Source organism: Anopheles merus, chromosome 2R, assembly GCF_017562075.2.
Source record: "Anopheles merus strain MAF chromosome 2R, AmerM5.1, whole genome shotgun sequence".
Classification (NCBI taxonomy): Eukaryota; Metazoa; Arthropoda; class Insecta; order Diptera; family Culicidae; genus Anopheles; species Anopheles merus.
In genome coordinates, this window is record NC_054082.1 from 41,180,442 (window position 1) to 41,202,160 (window position 21,719).

Below are 21,719 nucleotides of genomic sequence, written 5' to 3' on the forward strand. Positions count from 1 at the left end.
CGGCAGCAGCAAATCCCGCTACACGCGCGCGCGCTCGACCAGCAGGAACCTTGGCAAAGTGCAAATTGTGTTGCCGCGACCCCAGGAAACGACCCGCACCGATCGGCCACCGTCACACAAAGGTCCGTCCACCCTCCGCCCGTGTTGTGTGCCGCTCGTGCGTGCTGACATCAACCTTACCGAAGGATTTTGTTGTTGTCTGTCGTCCCCCTGGATTGTGGTTGTTGTTGTGCCGGCTAGCCCACCCCAGTAGTGCAGTTGCATCTGCACAACACACAACAGGGGATACTTTATCTTATCGATGCTGTGTTGTGTTGTTGTGCGATAACGGAACCTTGCCTTGTTGATATTTATAGCCTGCGAAGGCCAACAAACGATATTGTGAAAATATTTCTCTTTATAACATTTCGCCGATTTATAATACAAACGATACTAACAAGGAGAACAGTCCCGCGTTGTATTTTGAACCGATTGTTGGTATAGCACACAGTACATAATGCTTCGTCAATTTGGTACATGCATTGTTTGATCAGCCCCACCTGTAAGTAGGTCAAACAAATAGGAAAAATGTCACTTCAGTTGTATTGAAATAGATCGTCCATAATACAAAGCTCTCTTAAAGATGACTATTTCTTCTCATCACCTTCCGTCTCAGAGACTCAAAGCTAATTTCAACAGCCACCAGTCAACCCAATTACTCAGGCACTTGTTTGAATTTTGATAACCTACATAATTTTGTGCATTGTCAACTCCCTAACCCTAATGTGGTTAAGCGTCTCAATGATCCCAATACTCGCAATAAAGCCGTAGTTGGCAAGCTCCTTCTTAATAAACCTCCTTATCAGCTTGTTCAACTCGTGCCCCTTTGCTCCTGAACCGCGCGTGTACGTGTGTACGACTTTGCCGCGATGCGAGGGTCATACGTTTACGCTAATGTTGTTGAAATTGAGTTCTGCCCTTCTTGTCTTTTGCTCGCATGTCAAATTCTACGAGCATGAGATGTGTATTTTACGGTTCACCAAATCCGACCTGCTGATTCGCGTAAAGGTCTAACACACGGCCCTGGATTACTCTTTTTATTACTCGCATATAAATCCTTTTTTTTAATAAGCTGTTTTCTTCCCGTTATTGCTGCTCTTCCATATAATGCGCAATAGTAATCATTTTCTGTCGCCGTGTGCGCTTACCACTGTGTGCTGCGTCAGTACATTTGTGGGAGCGAAGATTCGTGATAAGGCAGCGCTTAACCACTGCCAATTGCAAAGCTCCCCTGGCCCCACCCGACAAGTCTTGCTAATTGATTGAGGCTTAGACGAGACATCCCCCCCCCCCCCCCCTCTATAGACACACATTCACAAAGCAATTGCATTTCGATTGCCGCCACATGCACCGGCGCACTGCGCTAATTGCTTCAACTCTGCAATCCATTCCAAGTGTGGTGCAGGTCAGTGCAATCACGGGACCACTTGGGAAGTTTTCGTTTCGTTGATACATTTTCCTTTCCGAGGAAATTCCGTTGGCGTTCAAAAAATCTTTGTTCAACAGGAAGCTTGCAACAAACTAAGAACGGCAGAAAGCAATCATTTGAAAGGAGGTTATCTTTATTTGTTATTTTCTTAATAATATTGATTGTCACGCGGGCTTTAAAATTCAAATCTTATATCGAATTGAATACTATCCCTAACGGTATCCCTCAAGAAAATAACTATAAAGAAAGCAGCAAGAAGTGGTGCAACCCTGGAAGAGCGTATCCTTTCATTATCTCAAGCGTACTTCAACCATCAAATCTTTCCTTCTTTTTATGGTTTCCATTTTGGTAGCAGAATACAATCGGTAGCAAAGGATCACAATTGGTCGCAAATTCGGTGACCGTGACAGTCAAACAAAGATCATCAAATAATGAGGACACTACAGGGAGGGGGGCGAAAAAGCGATGTTCCACCATGCAATCCATGTGTGAAAATTGCTTCAATCTTGAGAGAAAAGGTATGTTTGTTATTTCGCAACCGAAAACAAGACACGTACGAACACTTTTTCGAACTGGTTTAATGCAGGCCACCCAACAACAACTGCTGCTGCTGTTGCCGGTTGTGTTGCGCATATGTGTGTGTGTGTGTACACGCTTAGGAGGGCACGCGTGCGTGTGTGGCCTTTTCTGGTCTGGTTCGCCTCTTCAAGATCGCCTGTAAGCACAAGTAACGTCGAATTGATTGAAACCAACCTTCGTAAAGGCCGTCAAAGAGAAGCCCTTATTAGCAGCTTTTTAAAACCTTAAACGATATCAAAATGTAGCAAAATTAACCTTCTCACATTAGAGTAAGTTGTTGCAATTGTTCAGAAAAAAACGACACACGACACAAGATTAATAATAAAATGAGAAAGTTTGTGTGTGTTTGTTTGTGTTTTTTTTTTTTGAGGAAGAGATAACGCACGAAAACACAAACGACGGCATTAGCGAGGTGGGGTGCGATGATATGATGGTGATGTAACGTCGCCACCATACCACACACCATCGCCCCCCGACCGGGGCCATATTTCTTATTCAGGCCTTCGCACACGAACGGCCGAACGGCCCCAAACGGGTTCCATAATTGATAATGCGAAAAACGGCCAAACTGTGAAACCGAACCTGAACGACGGAGCTGGCTTTTCTGCAACTGTTTCGCAATCGCGCCACACCGGCTGGTCGTACGCATTTATGCACGCCAAACGATGCGCAGACTGACCGCCAGGGCCGACTGGGGCAGCATATGTGGCAGAAGAGCGTTGCGGGGTTGCCTTTTGTCTGCGACGCAATAAGAAGAGCTGCTACTACTGCGGGCCCACCTGTCGTCTGTGGTGAGCGTTCGAACCGTCGAGAGCGCTTATCCATGCATGGCGACGAACCTCGGGCTGTAACCGAAGGGATGTAATGTTAACCGAACGAACTACAGACGCACACGAGATTCTGGTTGCCAATTGGGAGATTGTTGGCCGCAAGTGGTGCTGTCCTTGAGTGTCGATTCAAAATAAGATTATTAATTTTAAAGAATTTAGTTGAGAAATGAATGTAACAGTCATCAATACAACTAAAACAAATAATAATCTCCGGTTTCAAGGACAGACGACGAACTGTCGCGCACACACTGGGAAGACGGTACGCGGTGTGTCTTGTTGCCCCCTATCTCGGTCGTGCCAGTTCAATTTTGTAGAATCTGTTTGTTGTTCTACTTTATCAACAATGTTTGTGGCTGGTGAGCATCTTCATCTCCTTCAGGAAGTTTGAGCACATCAACAACAACAAACGAATAGGTCTTTCTCCTGTAGCACCATCCCAAGCAAATGATTGTACAACTTGAAGAAACAAAGAGCTCGCTCGATGGATTTAAGTAGATATTTATCGCTACACACCACCATCATTGCCGGCTATATTCATAAAACCCAAACACAGCCCAAACGAATCCGCCACGACAAGAACTGTCCACTGGCACGCCATCGGCGCGCGTGCGGGTTCGGTTTCTTCTGGAAATATCCTCCGAAGCAGAAGCACCGAACGAGTTTAAATTATTTTACCATATGTTGTGCAATAATACAGCCCAGTAGTGCGGTGTTGCATGAGTTTTGCGCCAAAAGTGAGTGGCCCAAGGCGTCTGTCCGGTCCAGCACAATAAGTTCGTTGCTGTAGGCCCGTCCGTGTGCCTAGCCAGCCAGAACCGCCAGGTTGGTTCGGGTTGTTGGTGTTAAGATATGTGTGTTAGCCCTTCCTCCAAGGTCGTCGCGGTTGAACATAGGCGTGATTGGGAAGATTCAAAAGCTTTTGCAGCAAATGTATGATAAATGTTGAAGTAAGAAAATGTAAAATGTAATAAATAAGATATAGTAAAATCAATACACACTTTGCTATACAGGTTATAAATAATGGAGTAGCTCTGGAGTACAACAGCACACGGCGACGGAGTAGCTTGATTGCTGTGCAATTTAATTGAGCGTGTACCGTAATTGTCGTCTTGCGAAAGCCACCTGTGAAAGTTAAAGACATTCGCCGTCTCTTTTTAACAACAACGAGTGCTGCTTTTCTTTAGAAGCGTAAAACAAAAAATGTCACAACGATTAGGCCCCGCTGTGTTGTGCGTGCTCTTGACCGTCTACCGTTTACGCTATTCCCCACACGAGGGGGTTTTGCACGTCATGCGAGGAAGACCACGCGACGGTGCACGTGGAAATTGAGTGCCAACTATCGGCGAAGATGTGTGCCTGGAACCGTTCAGCGGGAACGGCTGTCGTCTAACACGTTGAAAGCTTTTACTCTACTAACCCCCCTTGCTCCCCTTGCGCACTCCCTCCCTGTGGCAAAACTCTTGGTCCACGGGAGCCCACGGGGGTTGACGCGTTAGCGCTCGGGTGTTGCGTCGATCAATTTCCATTGTGTCGCCTTCACGGACGGTAGCCGCTAACGAGTTCCTGCGTATTGACCTTGGCAACCGCGCGACGGCCAACACAGTACGACGAAATGAACTTGCCCGCGGCACCCCAGCCGACGGTGGTCGTAATGGCCATGTGTGTGGTGACGGTGTGTTCACACCGTACTCACCGGTAAGCGTACCGCTCTGCCTGCGACCAGGTGGACTCATCATTAAGGAAGCAGGAAGTGGAATTTTCCGACCCCGAACGGCCATCAAGTGTCGGTGAAGACAGTGGTCAGTTTTTTTTTTTTTGCTGTATTCCTTTTGTAATCGTTTGGAAGAAGTGAATCATTTGTCTGTGATGAAACAGAGGGGTTTTTAAGAAAATGTGGTTTGGTACTGTGTACACAGGGGAAAACGGGGGCAATATGGCCATGGTAAGTTTTTTTTTTAAATTTTTATTTGCGTTTGAGAAATGATGTTTAGAAGGCTTTTATGGGATTCTTTGTTGAAGCATTGCGGCAATTAGGTAAATAAGAGAACGATTTGCGCCTCAAGAAGAAGTTAAATCGACAAGGCCAACAACAAACTATTCGGTTTCGTGGTAAACGTACTGGGTGACGTATTCTGAGCGAAATCGAAAACGAGTCGAGAAGTAGAAAAACTCATCTAGAGCTACAGAACCTTAGCAACAGCCACGTCGTGTGTTCTGACTGACTGACTATCTGTCTGCGTGGTACGTTACAGGGTTTTCCAATTAAGTTTGAAATGTAAACATAGTTATTCGCCACGCGCAAAATGTTATTCCACATCGATCTGACCTTTCATTTCCAGCACAATGATTTTTAATTTCTTCAGCATTATTTTCAACACGTCTCAAGCTCAAGCGCTGGATCGATTTTGACAGTTTTCTGTTATGTGTTGCCATTTGGCAGCTGTTGAAAAACATCAACGATGCGGTGAATACCAATGTTTACATTCGAAACTGACTTGGAAAATCCTGTAAATTTGGATAATCTGTATAGACCGACAAGACCGCTGAGGTCGTTACGCCATTGAGGAGAAAGTACCAAAAGCAATAGCCACGTTTGACTTTTGTGCAAAATTTATGCAAAATAGTCATGCAGTTGTGATGTTGTTATTTAATGCGCAAAAATCGATCTCAAAAATGTAGCATTGCTTCGTAAACTTCAGATTCATACCTCAGATACAGTTTCATGGAACCTAAGCAAAGCAGCAGTGCTCAACCATCACAACCAATGATGTCGATTCCTCCAATCATTGATTGTTTTTGAAATTCCAAAGTTGAGCTCCTGTCGAGATCTCCATGTCAGCTCGATTCGTTGTCGATCCAGCGTTCAGAATAGAGCCTGGTGTTTTTCAGTAGATACTATTTGACGTTTCTGCAAGAAATAGTGGCATCTCTTCATTCAACTTTTTGAATTTCCTAACATCTCGATGATCGAGCAGGCGCACCCAGGCGTTGTGTTTGAGATATCCATAAAACACACTACTCAAGACGTAATTATAGATATTTGATTGACGTTTAGTTGTAAAGAGGGGCTTTAGACTAATATGAGTCACGATAAAACTTTAATTATTTGATTTTAGTCTTTGTATTGTTCCATTCTTGGTTTAATTTACATGATTAGCCCGCACAACAAATTTTCGAAAAATATGCAGATCGTTTGCTTTATTATAAAGCTTGCTTTATATAAGCTTTATTTTATTATAGAACCAATCGCATTGTGCAGATGATTGAAAACGGCAACAAGTTCGTGTAATTTTCTAGACGAAAGGAAAATAAATGATGTTGGACTTTAAAATTTTGCTTGAGAAACCTAACACCGTTAACTACTACTTCTGGTGTCCATTATACCTCACCCTGCTTTACACTATGGGTCACCATTAGTTTGATTCTTTGTTTTAATGTGTCTGTTTGTTTTGCATCAAGTGTTGCATTTTGTAACATTGCCCTTACGGTGTTGATAAACACTATCGCAGTTGCTTTTACTGGTGCATATAACCATAAACAATGTTGTAGGACAATTTTATTAGCAACCGTCACGTTGAGCTATACACAGACTGGTACTACATGCTTGGACGCAACATAGTCAAAGATCAGCTCGCAACCGAGTGTACGCGTACACCGTTGTGATGTGATGTGTGTGTGATGTCTTTCTTCCCCATTGTGATGTTAATGCTAATAATCGAAAGTAATGGAAAGTGGTTGTTCTCACCGGCGACACTTACTTACGCTTTCGCTTCTTTCCTTCACGAGTTTTAATATGTTTTACCGGGTTGTGGTAAATATTTTACTGATCAAAAAGTTCATAATGCTATAATTTGTGTGGAGAAAACTTTAAAACACATTTTTATTATATACTTACACGTGGTCAAACGTTGCTCAAACTTTGTTATTAAAATGTTTAGCGTGTTTTTCCACGTGCCGGTGGTGTCCCATGCAATTCAATTAGTTCATCGTTGAGTCACTTGTTGACATTCATTCCCCATTGTCTTATCGCGTAAATCCCAGTGCAACAAGGGGAATGGATTTGTGTGTGTGGGTGATTTTTTTTTTGCATGCATAATAATTTCCATTCCGTTGCGAGATAATGATGATGACGGTGTGGATTTTCAGGCAAAATCGATCGAAATTGTAAAACGTGATCCGTTACGAGTTTGCAAATGAGGTGGAAAAATTGCAGTATTTCCGTAAATCATATGCAGCAAGTTATAATGGATCGAAGCGATCATGCGAGTGAGCTACCAATTTGCTACATTATTGCAGTTTTTTAATAAGTTTCAAATTGATAACGTTTTCGTAATTTGAAATATATTTTACAAACTTTTTGTGTGCTGAACTTGACGTATCGTACAGATAAGATGGCTTCCGTACAAAACGATCCATAGCGATCGTAGCTCCATCAGCAACAACATCACCGTCATCATCATCATCATCATCATCATAATCCATTGAAAGTTTGTCCGACATTGGAGTAGGCATAAAAAAACAAAAACCTCCTCACGAGGCGAGGTAAAGGTGAAAGTAAATCCACAACCACACACACACATCATCCTCCCAGCCACAGCATAAGCCTTTTGGCATTGGACACAGCCAGAGTGGCCACGCTGTGTGTGCGTGGAAACTTCTTTCAGCTCTTTTTTTTGTTATTGTTGTTAGTAGTACATGGGGCACGTTCGCTGCAGTTCAGTTCCTTTTTCTTCGCCTATTGCTAACCTGCACGTGGAAAAAAATAGAAGCGAACAACGGGTTTAGCGTAAAGGAAACAAGTTTTCCCACCACTTCCTCGAGCAACGGGTTCGCAAGGGCTGAACGCTGTTGCTGTTTTTTGATCGCTTTCTTGCCGATGTGAAATAAAGTAAAAGCAATCTCGGGGAGAAAAGCGCACACACACACCATAGCGACAACGACGACCCCGGGGAGATTTGTGAGACCTTTACCCATTGCTGCTGGTGAGCGCTCGCTCCATGTGGTGAATGTCACCGATTATGCGTTCAGCTGTTTGGTTGATCTTTGCTGAAGGGAAAGGGTGGTACGATGCAGCAGCTTAAAATGCTCTTAGGCACTGATAATAAAAAAATATATGTTTAATTCAAATTACCTGTTGTAAGGTGGAGTGTTCGTGTGGTAACGGTATAAAAGCGTGGGGAAAGCGATGCTTTTTTGTTCGAAGCGTCTGATAACTGGGGTAATGGGAGGATGGGTAAAATTGGCAAACATCTGGAGGTGACGTAGGTCCGCCCAGCATTATCCGGGAATTGTCTGGAGCCGTCCGAAATCGTCCGGAATCGCTCGGAGTCGTTCGGAGTCAACCGGAATCGTCTAGAATCGTCTGGAACCGGCAGAAATCGTCTGGAGTCACTCGGAGTCGAAGTCGTCCGGCGTCGTTGGGAGTCGTCCAGAATCGTTCAGAGTCGTCTGGAGTCGTTGTGAGTTGTTCGGAGTCAGCCGAAATCGTCTGGAGTCACCCGGAGTTGTCCGGAGTCGTCCGGAAGTCGCCCAGAGTCGGAGTCGAATGGAGTCGTTCAGGATCGACCGGAGTGGGCTTTCGAAACAAAGGCCTGAATACGAAGTGAAAGACAACTGAAAGACAGCGCAAAGTGAAAGACAAAAAACCCAACAAAATGAAATGCCTGATCACAAGCACATTGCATCGGAAGGCTCCAGTTACCTCCGACCGATTCCGGTCGCGACGCTGATCGACTCTGAACGATTCCGGATAACTGTGGACGACTGTGGATGACTGTGGACAACTTCGGGCGACTCCGAACGACTTTCAACCGGACGACTATGGCTCTGGACGACTCCGAATCCAGACGATACTAGTAGTTCTCAGTTTTCGGCAGTCGGAATTGAACTAACAATAGTCGGAGTCGGATCGGAGTCCTTGGTGCGCTCCAGAGAGCACCTCACTACTGATAACCGAGCACTGATTGCCGAACGACGATGTGTTCCAGATTTTGGAATGAGTCACTGCTCGTCGTGATGAGTCTATTGTCTCTATCATCATGACACTATCACCCGTTGTTCCCGTTTGCCTGCAGTGCAACGATGCGCACACAGTACGGGAAGAAGAAACTTTTCGTTTGATAAAGCGACATTTTCATTTCAGCATGTGCATGTTTCATTAAAACGGCAAAACGGCAATAGTGCCTGATGTGAGAGTAACATCACGTGTAAGAAAATGAGAGAGGATGAATTAGAGCGGTTGGAACGTGTTTTTATGTTGTTATTAAACCACTCGAAACGAAACGTGTAACGTGTGGGTTTTATAATTTTGCACGTGTTATCACTTTTTGTCTTTATAAATGTGATACATTTTTTTGTGCCGACAGTTTGTATTCCCATTTTTGAAAATTTATAGCATTTATTCAGATATTTTATAACCCAATTGTTACATTTTAGTACCATGGCATGGACGGGTGGTTCATGATCTTTTTAACCGCCTTCAATATTCTGCCAATACAATAGAGCGTTGTGGGAACAATGCACACGTATCAGCAAATAATGGAAACGACGAACTGCACGAGTGGCAAAATGCTTGTGACAATGTACAAAGCACACGGTGCATTACCGTCTTCCGCCTTGTCCCAGCGACAGGAGAACGACCTGCTCATTATCGTTGAACGGGACAGTGAGCAAACGAGTGAGCAAAACCAGTGGCAACGGCGCTACCCTAGAGAAAGCACGGCGCTGCCGTCTTCTCACATTTCCCTTTTGCTTATCGCAAATGTCTCCTACCGACAATCGTGTTTCATCCACCTTGGATGCTGCTTTTGTTGTCGCACGGCAGCACGAAAACCGGAAGTAGCCGTTGGACGTACAATTAGTGGTCTCTGCGATGATACATCTTTGCTGCGTTTGACCTACTTTCCAATTCGCACTAGAAAATACCAGGTTTAGTGGTTTTTTTTTTATTTTTATTAAATTTAGATAATCCTCTGTCCATCACTTTTTTGCACCGGTGGAATAATAAACGATCCTTTTCTTTTTGCTGTTGCGCAAGGTACGAAACTGCACGCGCTATTCGTCGTAAGCGGCCGAATTACATGCCCCAGAGTCCAGGAATGACGCGGAAGGAAGTGAACTTAGCGCGTGCAATGGAGGCGAAATTGCGTAGAAACAGACTTGCTCTCTCCCACCTCCATCTTAACCGCGTTGGCCGCGGGAATGGTCAAATACGGTGTGCAAAACGGCAACGTAACGGCGCCCGCTGCTCGTCGCTGATCGTTGATTATTATTTCTGGCAGGGCGTAAAACACCGTTTGTTTACTAACGGGCTTTAAGACCGGCTTACCAACAGCCACCGCCGCCCTGCTGTCCGTTGTCGTTTCGTTCCCTCCCGGTATGCGTATGAACTCAATTGGCCATACACAATCCGGTACAGAGTTTTTGGCTCGGGACAGGCATGTGCTCAACCTCTGGCGCGTAACAATGCCTGGCAGGGGGGGCGGGGTTGCCGAATGTACCGGTTTCGGTTTGCACCACCACGGTCCTTCGCCGTTCAATTGCGCATTGTAGGTGGTGGAGTGCGCGCACGAATGGTAACCACGATCGTAATCGCGTGTACCTTCCGCGCAGGAATAACGCATCATAGTGCTCTGCTGTTGCGCTGCGTGCGGGTAGTTTCGCGGTACGATAGCGATACAAGAGCGTTATGTGCATCGTTCACACACACACACACACACACACCAGTACCGGTGGTGGAAGATTTTTCGAACGCAGGCTGGCAGGAGGTTATGTAAAAGTGTAGTAAAGTGCACTGCAAATAGGTAAACGGTTTCTGGTTTTGTTTGCAAATATAAACAATGTCGATTCTGGACAGCAGACAAGGGGACTTTTCCAAGGGATTTGTTGAGCTGTATTTATTTAATTACAATTGGCTAATTAAATGAAAATCTCTGTAATTGAAATAAAGATATAATTGATCTTTGAATTTTCCAAAATTATTTCAAACCCCTGTCTTTGTAATTATGAACAACAATTTCTAATGCAAACAATGTATCGCTTTTCTATCTTTTCCCCTAGGCTGACGACAAATCGCTGCTGGCACGATTTTACCACGCCGATCGTGCACTGACAGCGATTGCCAGCGAGCTGGACAGTTTCGATGGACGGGCGGAGCCCGTGCGCTGCACGCGACTAGTGAGCCGACTGCGCCAGGGTCAGGTAAGGAAACATGAATCCTCCCCCTCACAGCCACTAGCAAGCAGTAAAGTAATGTTACCTTTTCCCGCACCGCCAACATAGGACCGCGTCCTCGCAATCACCAACCAAATCATGGACGAGCTGCTCGGTGACGATCGGGCCCAACGTGCCTTTCGCGTGAAGTTCCCGGAGGAGGTGCTGCAGGAAAGCCTGGCCGGGCAGCTGTGGTTCGGGGCGGAGTGTCTGGCAGCCGGCTCGTCGATATTGAACCGCGAGGCCGAGTCGGCAAAGATGCGCCCGCTCGCAAAAGCGGTCACCAAGAGTCTGGAGATCGTGCGGAACCGGCTACGGGAGCAGTGCCTTCGCAACAACACCCCGAACAGCCCGACCCTGCGGCTGGACATTAACGATGCGGCCACCGAGCAGCTGTACGAAAGCTTGAAGATATTCGACCGGCTGTTTGCCGAGTTCGAGCTGGTGTACGTCAGCGCGATGGTGCAGGTGAAGACGAAGCAGGAGTACGAAATGCAGGAGCTGATCTGTGTGCTGTTCTCCGAGACGCTGCAGCGGGCGCTCAAGACCGGGCTGCTCGAGCAGGAGCAGGTGGATTCGTACGATCCGGCGCTGATGTTTTCGATACCGCGGCTGGCCATCATCGCGGGGCTGGTGATTTTTCGCGAAGGTCCGCTCAACATGGACCAGCCGGCGGACAACATTTCGGAGATGTTTCGCCCGTTCCGGAAGCTGCTGATAAAGATGCGCGACCTGCTGCACGCGCTGACGAAGCAGGAGCTGTACCAGCTGGAGAAGCTGCTCTGCACGAACGAGGAGATTAGTGCGAGCGAACAATTGATCTGTGATGAAAAGGGAAGAAGCGGTGGTGATGGTGGCAGTGGTAGTGGCGGTACGGCCTCTGCTAATGTGAAAGAGTTTGACGCACTGGAGCCGGTCGGTGAAAGCCAAGAGCATGTGGTCATCGTAACAACGGTCACGACGACGAACGCGCCAAATGTCGTCGGTGACGGGCCGGGTGCGACAGGGTGTACCGATGCTACCAGCGGGGCTGATGGACGTTTGCACATAGTTAGTCAAGGTTATGGCGTGAGCACGGGTGCAACCGGTAGCAGCGGTTTCGGCAGTGGCAGAGGAGGCTGCAGTAGCAGCAGCACTAGCAGGCCGAAACAACGTCACAACCAGGCGCATTTGCGACAGAGAGGGGCGCCGCGACATTCCAGCCAATCGTTCGGACCGGAGGCTAGTTATGCCGGGGACGACCGAGTGCCCGTGGTGGAGGAGGACAATAACAATCACCTGCGGAAAGAGATCGAAGAGGAGGACGTGGATGAGGACGTGGAGGAGGAGGAAGAGGACGAGGAGGACGAAGTTGACGATGACGCGATGCTGAAGGACGGGCTCGTGACGACAGACTGTGCTTCGGGCTACCTGATACCAAACACCAACTTTGGCAACTTGCTGCAGACGAACGAGGCACCGCTGACGGACAGTTTCATTGCGACGGACGACGAACTGCGGCTGCTCGGGGCCGAAACGGCGTCTTCCCCCCCGGCGATGACGCAGGCCAACATTGATAGCATCCTGGCAGCGAGTGCTGCGGGTCCCGGTGGCCAGCAGCAGCAGCAGCAGCATCAGCAACAGCAGTTGATAGATTCCGACTCCGGCCACGGTACGGCAAATCACAGCACGGACATGTCGCCGGAACTGGAGACCGAGCGGACAGTAGTGGCGGCTGGGCAGTCGAACGCAAACGGTGCGCCACAGGACGGTAGCGCCAGCAAGCAGCTGCCCGTGCGCGATCGATCGAGAAGCGGCAGCAGCACCGTGCACAAGCATGCCGAAATCAGTGAATCGTCCAGTGACTACGAGGAAGCGGACGTGGACGACGAACCCGACGATGTGGATGCGGACGATGACGACGAAGAGGACGAAGAGGAGGACGACGTGATTGGGGAGGTTGAGGAGCAGAACGATTCAGAGCTCACGTTTAACAGAAAGATCGGTGGCGCGCCGAAGGAAGCGTTTCGCAGCCAGCTCAGATGCAAGGCGGCGAGAAATCATCGCAAATCGAGCCACCATCGACCGCGGCCATCGACATCATCGAGCTCGTCGTCGGCGGCCTACCGTAATAAGTCGCAATCTCATCAGCACCACCACCACCATCACCACCATCATCATCATTCCTACGCCGAATCGGCCGAGGGTACCAGCTCGGTCGTCAGCACTATTACTACCAGCAACAACAGCACATCGAACGGAAGCACCCGCCACCACAGTCGAATGCAGCAGCAGCAGCACCAGCAGCAGCAGCGCGATTCATCCTCCAGCTGTGATACATCACCGACGCAGAGCGAATGCAGTGATGCGCAGGAGGTGGCGCTCGCCATCCGGGCGGCTGGACGAAATAAATTCAAGTACGCTTCAGCCTTACCTTCTCCTAATCGTGCCAATTGTGTTTTAACGCCACAACCTTCTTCCCCTTTACAGATCAACGGAAAACCTGCTGCACCGCCTGTTCGTGTGCATTGCCGGCGTGGCCGATCAGCTGCAGACGAACTTTGCCGCCGATCTGAGGAAGATGCTGCGAAGCGTGTTCATCATGAACTCGTCCCCGCCCGAGCCGGACGATCCGCCGGAGCCGAGCGGCAGCGAGGAAGAGTCGAAGGACAGCCAGCACAACCACCCGTCCGATCTGTTCGAGTTCCGGGCCAGCGAGCAGGACGTCATCACGGCCGACCAGCAGAACCATAGCGGCGGCTCCAGCCAAAGCATCTACTCGGCCGAGGAAGCGAACCCCGAGCAGGATTCGGTGTTCGGTTCGTCGGGCGATTCGTCCCCGGTGCGCCGCACGGCCAGCGTCGAGAGCCGGAACGTGACGGTGAACGTGTCCGTGTCGGTAGTGGCCTCCTCGCCCGTCGGTGCGGGCGGAGCAGGTGGAGGGGGTATGGTTGGGGGCAGCCGGACGGCGCAGGAGCGAAGCGTGAGTCTGAGCGAGGCGTGCATCGTGGTCGAGGGCGGGAAAGCGTCGGCCGGCGGTGGCGGCGGCGGCGGTACCCGAAGGCACAGTGCCAGCGGGTCCAAAAACGACTATGGCCGCAGCCGCAGCAGCCCGAGCAGTCCCGTCAACAGCAATACTGGTGGTGGTGGTGGTAATCATCACAGCTCTGCCCATCACACGCCGCACGAGCAGCAGCGACGGATGCCGGAGGAGCCGCCGAGATGGATTCCGGACTGTGATGCGCCGCGGTGCATGGCCTGCGCGTCGGCTTTTACACCGTTCCGCAGAAGGCACCATTGCCGCAACTGTGGCGGCGTGTTTTGCGGCGTGTGCTCGAACCTGTCCAAACCGCTGCCAAAATATGGTTTGACCAAGGCGGTTCGCGTGTGCCGGGATTGCTACATCCACGAGGTGGGAGTGTAATAGCGCTCGGTGGAGTGACGAACAGCAGTGGCGGGTTTGGATGAGAATGCCGCCCAGCTATAGCAGAAACTCCTTTCCGCCGAGTGCTGTGCGCTTTGTTTGGCGCTGGCCCCGGGGCCCGTTAGGAGTGTCGGGTTGGCTGAGGCTTTCTTTTAGGCTGTTGCTTCTGCTGATTTGGTTTTTGTTGTTTCCCACATGATTTTTGGGGGGGGGTTTGTTTGTTTCACCAGCTTGACACTGCGTACTTTTGACGAGCGGAAGCTATACGTTTATGTTTCAGATATTTTGATGCAGTTATTTTGATTTTGTTTACTCAAACCATTTGTGATATACTTTCATCATTTGACCATGTACAGTACACGCACCTTGTGAGCGATTTGTGCTTTGTTTATTTTACATCTTTTCCCTTTGTTCTGTTTGTTTGTGTGGATGGCGTTGATTAGAACCCCTGCGTTCTTCACCAAGCACAACGAAACGTGCGCGATTTACATCTTACGAGTAATTCTACACTTGTTTATCATTTGATTCGACGCAAAATAATATATGTTCTCGTAAATGTTTATACGAAAAAAAACAGCAAAAAATCACACAATTTGACCAATTCATAACACCAAGAAAGAGAGAGAGAGAGAGGAACGTCCCCGATAGCGCAACAGGGGAGGAAGCCGTTCGAAATAGTTTAAAGGCAAGCCAATCAAAAAAAAAAAAAGAAAAACAAAAAATAATCCTTATCGCTCATTGAGTGTGCAGGGTGTTGCGGCTATCGTTTCACGTTACGCGTATTCCATTTAAATCCAAAAACCAAAACAAAAAACCCCAACGAATAAACTATTAACATTTGCTCTATCAATATTCAGCTCCAACACATTCCCTCCCAGCTGGCAAGTTTGCGAACCACCACTCCCTACTCAAGGAAAGGCTGAGATATTGCTGCAACCGGCCGGTTTTGTTGGCACGGTTTTCCGGCAAGCCAACACGTAGAAGCAAAAAAAAAACGGAAGACTTTGTTTGTTATACCCATTACGTATGATTTTGTATGCACGATTGAATCAATGCCAGTTTTCGCATTTTCGGTTGTGGCGTGGATTTGATGCTAAGAGAGAACGAAAGAGAGAGAGAGAGAGAGAGAGAGAGAGAGAGAGAGAGAGAGAGAGAGAGAGAAATAACTTTAGTCATATTTAGTCTAATTTGCGTTCTAGTATCACCAACCCACATCGTACGTGTTAACTCCACCGCCTGGTCTCGTCACTCCGCGTGCAAGTGATGATAATTAGGTTCATATGTGTGTTCGTGTGAGTGTGTGTGTATGTTTTTTTATCTTGTTTTATCGTTATATTTGAATAGCAAAATTTTCGATTTACTTTTCTTTCCGCCTTTCCCCCTCTTCCTCCTCCTCCCGCTAGTGTTCCCAAGATATACAAAAAGCTCTAGTAATGATATTCACGCTAGCAAAACGTAAGCGCGAGCGCGCCCCCCAAAAAGTGTGGAAAATTCTCGCCAAAAAAACAAGAAGAAGAAGAAAAAATCAGTCCGAAGTGTAGCGTACGCGCGCTAGCAAACGAGAAGCATACCCTTTCACCGAAACCTACTGAACAGTACGAACAGGCAAGTTCTTTCTATTGCTTTAAAAGTTTCCAGAAAGAAGCAAAACAAATTATTAAGTATGAGATGTTGTACACACACGATAAAGCGAAAAAAGGCAATGTGAAGATGAACGAGGAGAGGGAGGTGCATGCAGAGGGAGGAGAGTCGTTGTTGCTGTAGGACCGAACTGTGTAAATTGGAAAGAACGCATCCCCTTCGTTTGAGTGATATCTTTATATATTTTTAAAATTGATACCATAAAAGCAAACAATTGCAAAAATAAAATAAATGAGAAAAAAACATGAAACGGGAATGTTCTTACGGGTTGGAGCAACCACAGAAGAAGAAGAAAATACACGCAAGTAACACATACTAGTGCGTCCGGGGAGAGAACACTGTGGATGGGTGCGTGTGTTGCTGCATCGTGAATGAAATGAAAAGAAACTTAAGCAAAACCAGGAAAGGTTCGCAACTCAATACGTAAAACAAAGAAGGAAACATAAACGGTAAAGTTTGATAACGCAAAAACAAAGGTATTATTGTACAACATATTCAGGCGGAGTGGATTTAAATGGTCGAGCTCTATATCACATGGTTCGTTGTTGGTCGTTTCGTTTCACACAAAAAACACCATCCTAGCAACCACTTGCACCGTTCAGCGCTCCGTCTGTCTGTCTGTCAGTTCGGTTTGCGAGTGCATGCTACACGGAGGCGCCAGTCGTGTCTCTACCACCTGTAGCTATTTGTGCCGCCCAGCGTTTGGCACACTTACGCATGGGGGTTAGAAGCCAGCGTGACCTCATTGCAGCGTTGCACCCAGGCGCTTCTGAGTCACACAGTCGAGTTTCCATGGTACCGGGTAACAAGGGAGCGGTAGTTATTTGGTGGTGAAAAACAGAAGCGGAAAATTTTGGTCCTAATTTGCACCAGCCCCAGGTACGGACGGTGGGATTTAAAGCAAATAGCACCTTGCACAAAAGGCAGAAGCGAAAGAAAAACTAGGAATACTACAATATGGACCAAATAGAGGAAAGTGGCGAAGATTCGCAGGCACCGGAGTCTACCTTCGAGGACGATCTGGTGCCGAAAGAAATTACGGACGAGTTTTTCGAGGAGCTGTGCTCGAAAGCCAATCTGGTAGGTTTTGCCATTTTTCATCAGCTTTCGGTCTCTCATAATCATTTCCATTGTTTCCATTGCAGACCGTGAAGGACCTACAGGGCAACGGGCAGTATGGGCTGGCGGAAGACTTTCAAAAACTGCTCATTACGGGTCAAAATTTGCGTCAGCAGCTCATCGAAGAGCAGGACCGGATCGCCAAGATGCAGGACGAAGTGTCGGCTGCCTCGGGACGGGTGGCACAGGCGATGCAACTGTCCCAGCGCGACCAAGATACGATACAGACGCTCAAGTCGGAAATTCAGGACGCCTGGAAGCGGGCCGACGCGGCCCAAACGCGCGAGCAGAACGTGCAGGAGGCGATGAATCAGATGCGAGAAAAGCTGGAAAAACTGCACGCCGAAAGTGACCGCTACGGCGATCGGGACGATGAGTAGGACACGTGACACGGGGGGGGCGGTGAAAAGGCAATATGTTCTAATCGGTCTGTGTGTGTGTGTGTGTTCTTGCAGCGTCGGCTCAACGATGAACAAGCACAAGGAAGGCATCATGCGCGAACGGGACCGGCTGTTCGTGGAGGTCGAGGAGCTGAACCGCCGGCTGCACACACAGCGCCTGTACATGGAGGAGCTGGAGCAGAAGTGTCTCGACTCGGAGGCGAAGGTGAAGGAGCTGTACAAGGTGCTGGACGAGACGTCGAACGAAGCGTTCCGCGACAAGCGCCAGCTGGAGAGCCTGCAGACGCAGCACACCGAGGTGCTGGCGGAGCTGGCGACCAAGACGGAGGAGGCGAAGCACTTCAAGGAGCTGGCGGACAGCAACTACAAAACCACCATGAAGCAGACGATGCAGATGGCCGCCCTGCGCACCAACATGGAGCGCATCGAGACGAACAAGAACCTGCTGCAGGTGAAGCTGGCCAAGACGGTGGGCGACTACGAGAACATGGTGCAGCTGAAGGACAAGGTGACGAATGAGTTCAACACCAAGGTGAACATTCTCAAGCTGAAGGAGGACGAGAACAAAAAGTTTCGCCTGGAAAATGCGAAGCTGGTGAAAACTCGCGACCTGCTGCAGAAGGCCATGCAGTCGATCGAGGCAGCTAAGAGCGCGCTGGAACAAGAGGTGGCCAAGCTGAAGTAGGTGGCGAAGGTGCATGCAGGAGCAGCCTGCTTGCACGACACTCACCTCCGGGTATTGTTATTGATTGCAGGAACACGATCGTGACGTTTGAGAAGGAGCGAGACGCTTCCAAGAAGTCGTACGACGCGGCCAGAAAGCAGGTCGACGCAGTACTGCGCGAAAGGGATCTCGTCCGCAAGGAGCTGACTAAGACAACCCGTTAGTAGCTGAGTTGTGGTACCCTTTCCTGTTCACAATAATCAAGACTTTCGATTATTTCAGAATCGCTGACGCACCACACCGAGCAAAATACGCTGCTGGAAAAGCAGCAGAAAACGTTGGAAAACGAAATCAAAGCGCACCAGGCTGCCGCGCAGAAGCAGCAAACGCTCCTGCTGAAGATCGAGAAGGATCGGGACCGCAACGCAGAGGAGGTGCAAAACCTGTCCGATCGGATCGAGCAGCTGAACGAGGACCTGCTGTACAGGCAGAACCTCATCGCCGAGCTGCGCGAAAAGCTGAAGGAAAGCGAGTCGAGGCTGTTCCAGAGTCAAAATTTGCTGGAAATTACACGCGGCGAGCGGAACATTTTCGAGCGCGACCTGACGACCTGCAGCAAGGAGTCAGAGGGGCTGAAGGACCGGCTGAAGAACGCGATCCGCAGCGTGGACCAGCTGAAGGAGGAGAACGCCGCCAAGGTGGCGGAGCTGTTCAAGGCGAACAAAACGATCGACCGGGTGGAGAAGGAGAAGCAGACGCTGAAAACGGTCGTGGAGAACATGAACACCGAGCTAGAGCACTCCGCCTCGGAGCTGAAGGAAAAGATGAACGAAAATGCGCGCTTGAATAAGACGCTGTCGGTAAGCAGGAAACAGAGTGGATAGGTTTTTCCTTTCTCTCTCTTTCTCTACTCCTTTCCCTTTCCCTAGGATGATGCCACCACCATGACGCGGTTGAAGAAGCAGCTCGAGGGTGCGATCAACGAGAAGGACCTGGTGAAGGTGCAGCTGACGCAGCGCGTGGAAGAAATCAACAACCTGACGGAGAAGCTTAACATGCTGAATATGGCGCTGGATCGTGGCGAAAACCAGTACCGCGACCGGCTGGACGACATCCGGCTGCTCAAGATCGAGATCAGCAATCTGCGGTCGCAGCGCAACCTGCTGACCCGCGGGCTGGCCAACACGGCCGACATGCGGCAGGAGGTGCTGCAGCTGAACCGCGTGCTGAACCAGGAGCGCGTCAAGGCCCGGGCGCTCGAGGACGAAATGCTGACCCCGATGAATGTGCACCGGTGGCGCAAGCTGAGCGGCAAGGATCCGGAAAAGATGGACCTGATCGTGAAGGTGCAGACGTTGCAGCGGCGCGTCCTCTACCAATCGGTGACCGTGTCGGAGCAGGAGAAAACGCTCCAGCAGTCGGGCAAAATGTACGATGCACTGAAGGAGGTGGTGGAGAAGCTGCCCAGCCACAAGGTGAAGGAGCGGCTGTCCGCCACCCAGCGCGCGCTGACAGCCCGCACCAAGAAGCTGAAGGCACTGGCGGCGGAAATCCGCATCAAGGAGCTGGACTCCAAATCGAAGGACTGCACGCTGGAGCAGCTGAAGCAAGCGCTGCTCGAGACGAAGAAGGAGCTGGTGAAAGAGGTACGTCTGCTGCGGTGGAGCTGTTGCAGAGTCCACGATGGTGCACAATTTATGATGGCAATAATAATTCTTTCCCTTTTCGCTCTGATTGTAGAAACGCGAGAAAATTAAACTGGTCGAGAACATCCGGGGCCATCGGGCGGACGGGCCCGCACTGGCGGGGCACAACGCAACCAGCGACATCATCGTGATCCGTACGACCAGCCAGAGTGCGCACAGTGCCAGCTATCGTACGCTCGGGTCGGGCTTTAAAGCAATCTGTTAACCGCAAACAAGCGCATTTGTGCACGGTGCAAAGCTCTTTCGTAAGACGCTGTGCGCTGGCTTGCGCTCTACCGAGCCAATATTGACCGTATCGATAACTCGTTTTCGTCCCTTCCCTCGGTATTCGCAATCTTGTGTTGCTCGTTTACAAACCCTCCACACTACTGGGAGGCAATACGCGGTGTGAAAAATAAATATTTGTACCACACGATCGCACCACAGCTGCGCCAACTCGAAATCCGAACTCCGAATCGACCTGCGTTCTGATGATCCTGCTGTCATTCGTTGCTGTCTACGCGGAACACTGCATCTTCGGGTCGTGCCACGGTGCACGTGGATGATGAAAGGTTAGTACAAACACACCGCACACACATACACACTTCCGGTAATTAGTATCTGACCGGTCTTGCTGTGCTTGCGCTATGATAAGCACTGGCGGGCGTGAGGGCGGCATGTGATGCAAGATGCAAAATCAATAGCATAGGAGGGCCTCCCTTTATCGCTCGGCGGCGATTAAATGGCAAACGACGTAACCACTTCATTCAACAGGTTGTTTCGGCGTACGCGCGATCATGTAACGCTGCCAATGGTTTGATTTGTGGTGGAACCAATCTAAAACATTTCACAAACAAATTGAAGAAATTAGTTGAAGTGTATTTATAGACTATTAGCATCAACGCATTACAATTAAATTTAAATATTGCATGCAAAGAGAAGGTTCCGAGGACAATTCGAAATTCCGGCTCGATGACCGGTGTGTGTAGGTACACATCTTCTCCAACTACCTCGCTGAAACTAAGGAAGCACGGTTACGTGGGGTCAACTCTTAATAAACAGGTTTCGCCATTTATCCACCCTGCGGTCAAGAACGTAGCAGTCAACGTGCGGTGTACACCGATAGTTAAACCGCGCCTTGGAAAACCCAACCGACGTCCATTGCCCCGCGTGCTCGCGTGAAGGTCTTTTCTCCACAGCGGGGAGGCCCGCGATGCCATTCGTCATATTTTTCATTATCAAACGCAATAATGACAACGGGAGGGTAGGGGGGGGGGGGTGGGAGGGGGTCAGTTGCATCGCTTCGAAAGCCATTTGCAATAAATAGCCTTGACTGTGCGTCAATTGCTGTGTCGCTGTATCTCTCTCCCTTGGGTGTGTTTGTGAGTGTTGCCGGCCCACCCACCTTCCGGCCTCCTTTCACGCTGTTGACCCTTGTGAGTGTGTCCTTGCAACGGTGACTGTGTGCGCGACGATGCTTTAGAATCCGATAGTGGGGGCAACAAGAAGAAACCTGTGAAAAATCTGCTACGGGCGGAACCAGGGCGCAACCGAAACGTAAAACTAAACTGTGCTGTGGCTGTTGTGTACTGGCATTCGAAGGCAATACACTCGCATCTCGTAAACATAGGCAGCCAATGATGGCAGGGTTGAAAATTGTCATGTGATGTCAATCGTAAAGTGATTGGCGATGACCCACACACCCCTGGGTGACCTTT

At 49.1% G+C, this 21,719-nt stretch overlaps 2 protein-coding genes across 2 annotated transcripts in view; both read left to right on the top strand.

Moving 5' to 3' along the window:
• Nucleotides 1-15,648, top strand: part of LOC121589479 (lateral signaling target protein 2 homolog) — a 20,470-nt gene extending 4,822 nt beyond the window's left edge. Inside the window, exons 2-4 of the mRNA XM_041908423.1 lie at nucleotides 10,936-11,076; nucleotides 11,158-13,484; nucleotides 13,558-15,648. Coding sequence (XP_041764357.1) covers nucleotides 10,936-11,076; nucleotides 11,158-13,484; nucleotides 13,558-14,491 — 3,402 coding nt within the window. The 3' untranslated portion in view covers nucleotides 14,492-15,648. The remainder of the gene's footprint in view (nucleotides 1-10,935; nucleotides 11,077-11,157; nucleotides 13,485-13,557) is intronic.
• Nucleotides 15,649-16,059: 411 nt separating this feature from the next.
• LOC121589480 (cilia- and flagella-associated protein 58-like) lies at nucleotides 16,060-20,434 on the top strand. Its single transcript, XM_041908424.1, has 7 exons — nucleotides 16,060-17,212; nucleotides 17,278-17,627; nucleotides 17,707-18,333; nucleotides 18,408-18,535; nucleotides 18,599-19,176; nucleotides 19,246-19,962; nucleotides 20,057-20,434. Exons 1-7 carry the CDS (start codon nucleotides 17,090-17,092, stop codon nucleotides 20,225-20,227), a joined length of 2,694 nt encoding a protein of 897 aa, XP_041764358.1. The 5' UTR covers nucleotides 16,060-17,089; the 3' UTR covers nucleotides 20,228-20,434.
• The last annotated feature ends 1,285 nt before the right edge of the window (nucleotides 20,435-21,719 follow it).

Excerpts from the sequence above, each read along its gene's own strand:
- LOC121589480 (XM_041908424.1), top strand. The coding sequence starts at position 17,090 with ATGGACCAAATAGAGGAAAGTGGCGAAGATTCGCAGGCACCGGAGTCT. Across the intron at positions 17,628-17,706 it reads TACGGCGATCGGGACGATGA|CGTCGGCTCAACGATGAACA; the intron begins GTAGGACACGTG and ends GTGTTCTTGCAG. Across the intron at positions 19,963-20,056 it reads AGAAGGAGCTGGTGAAAGAG|AAACGCGAGAAAATTAAACT; the intron begins GTACGTCTGCTG and ends CTCTGATTGTAG.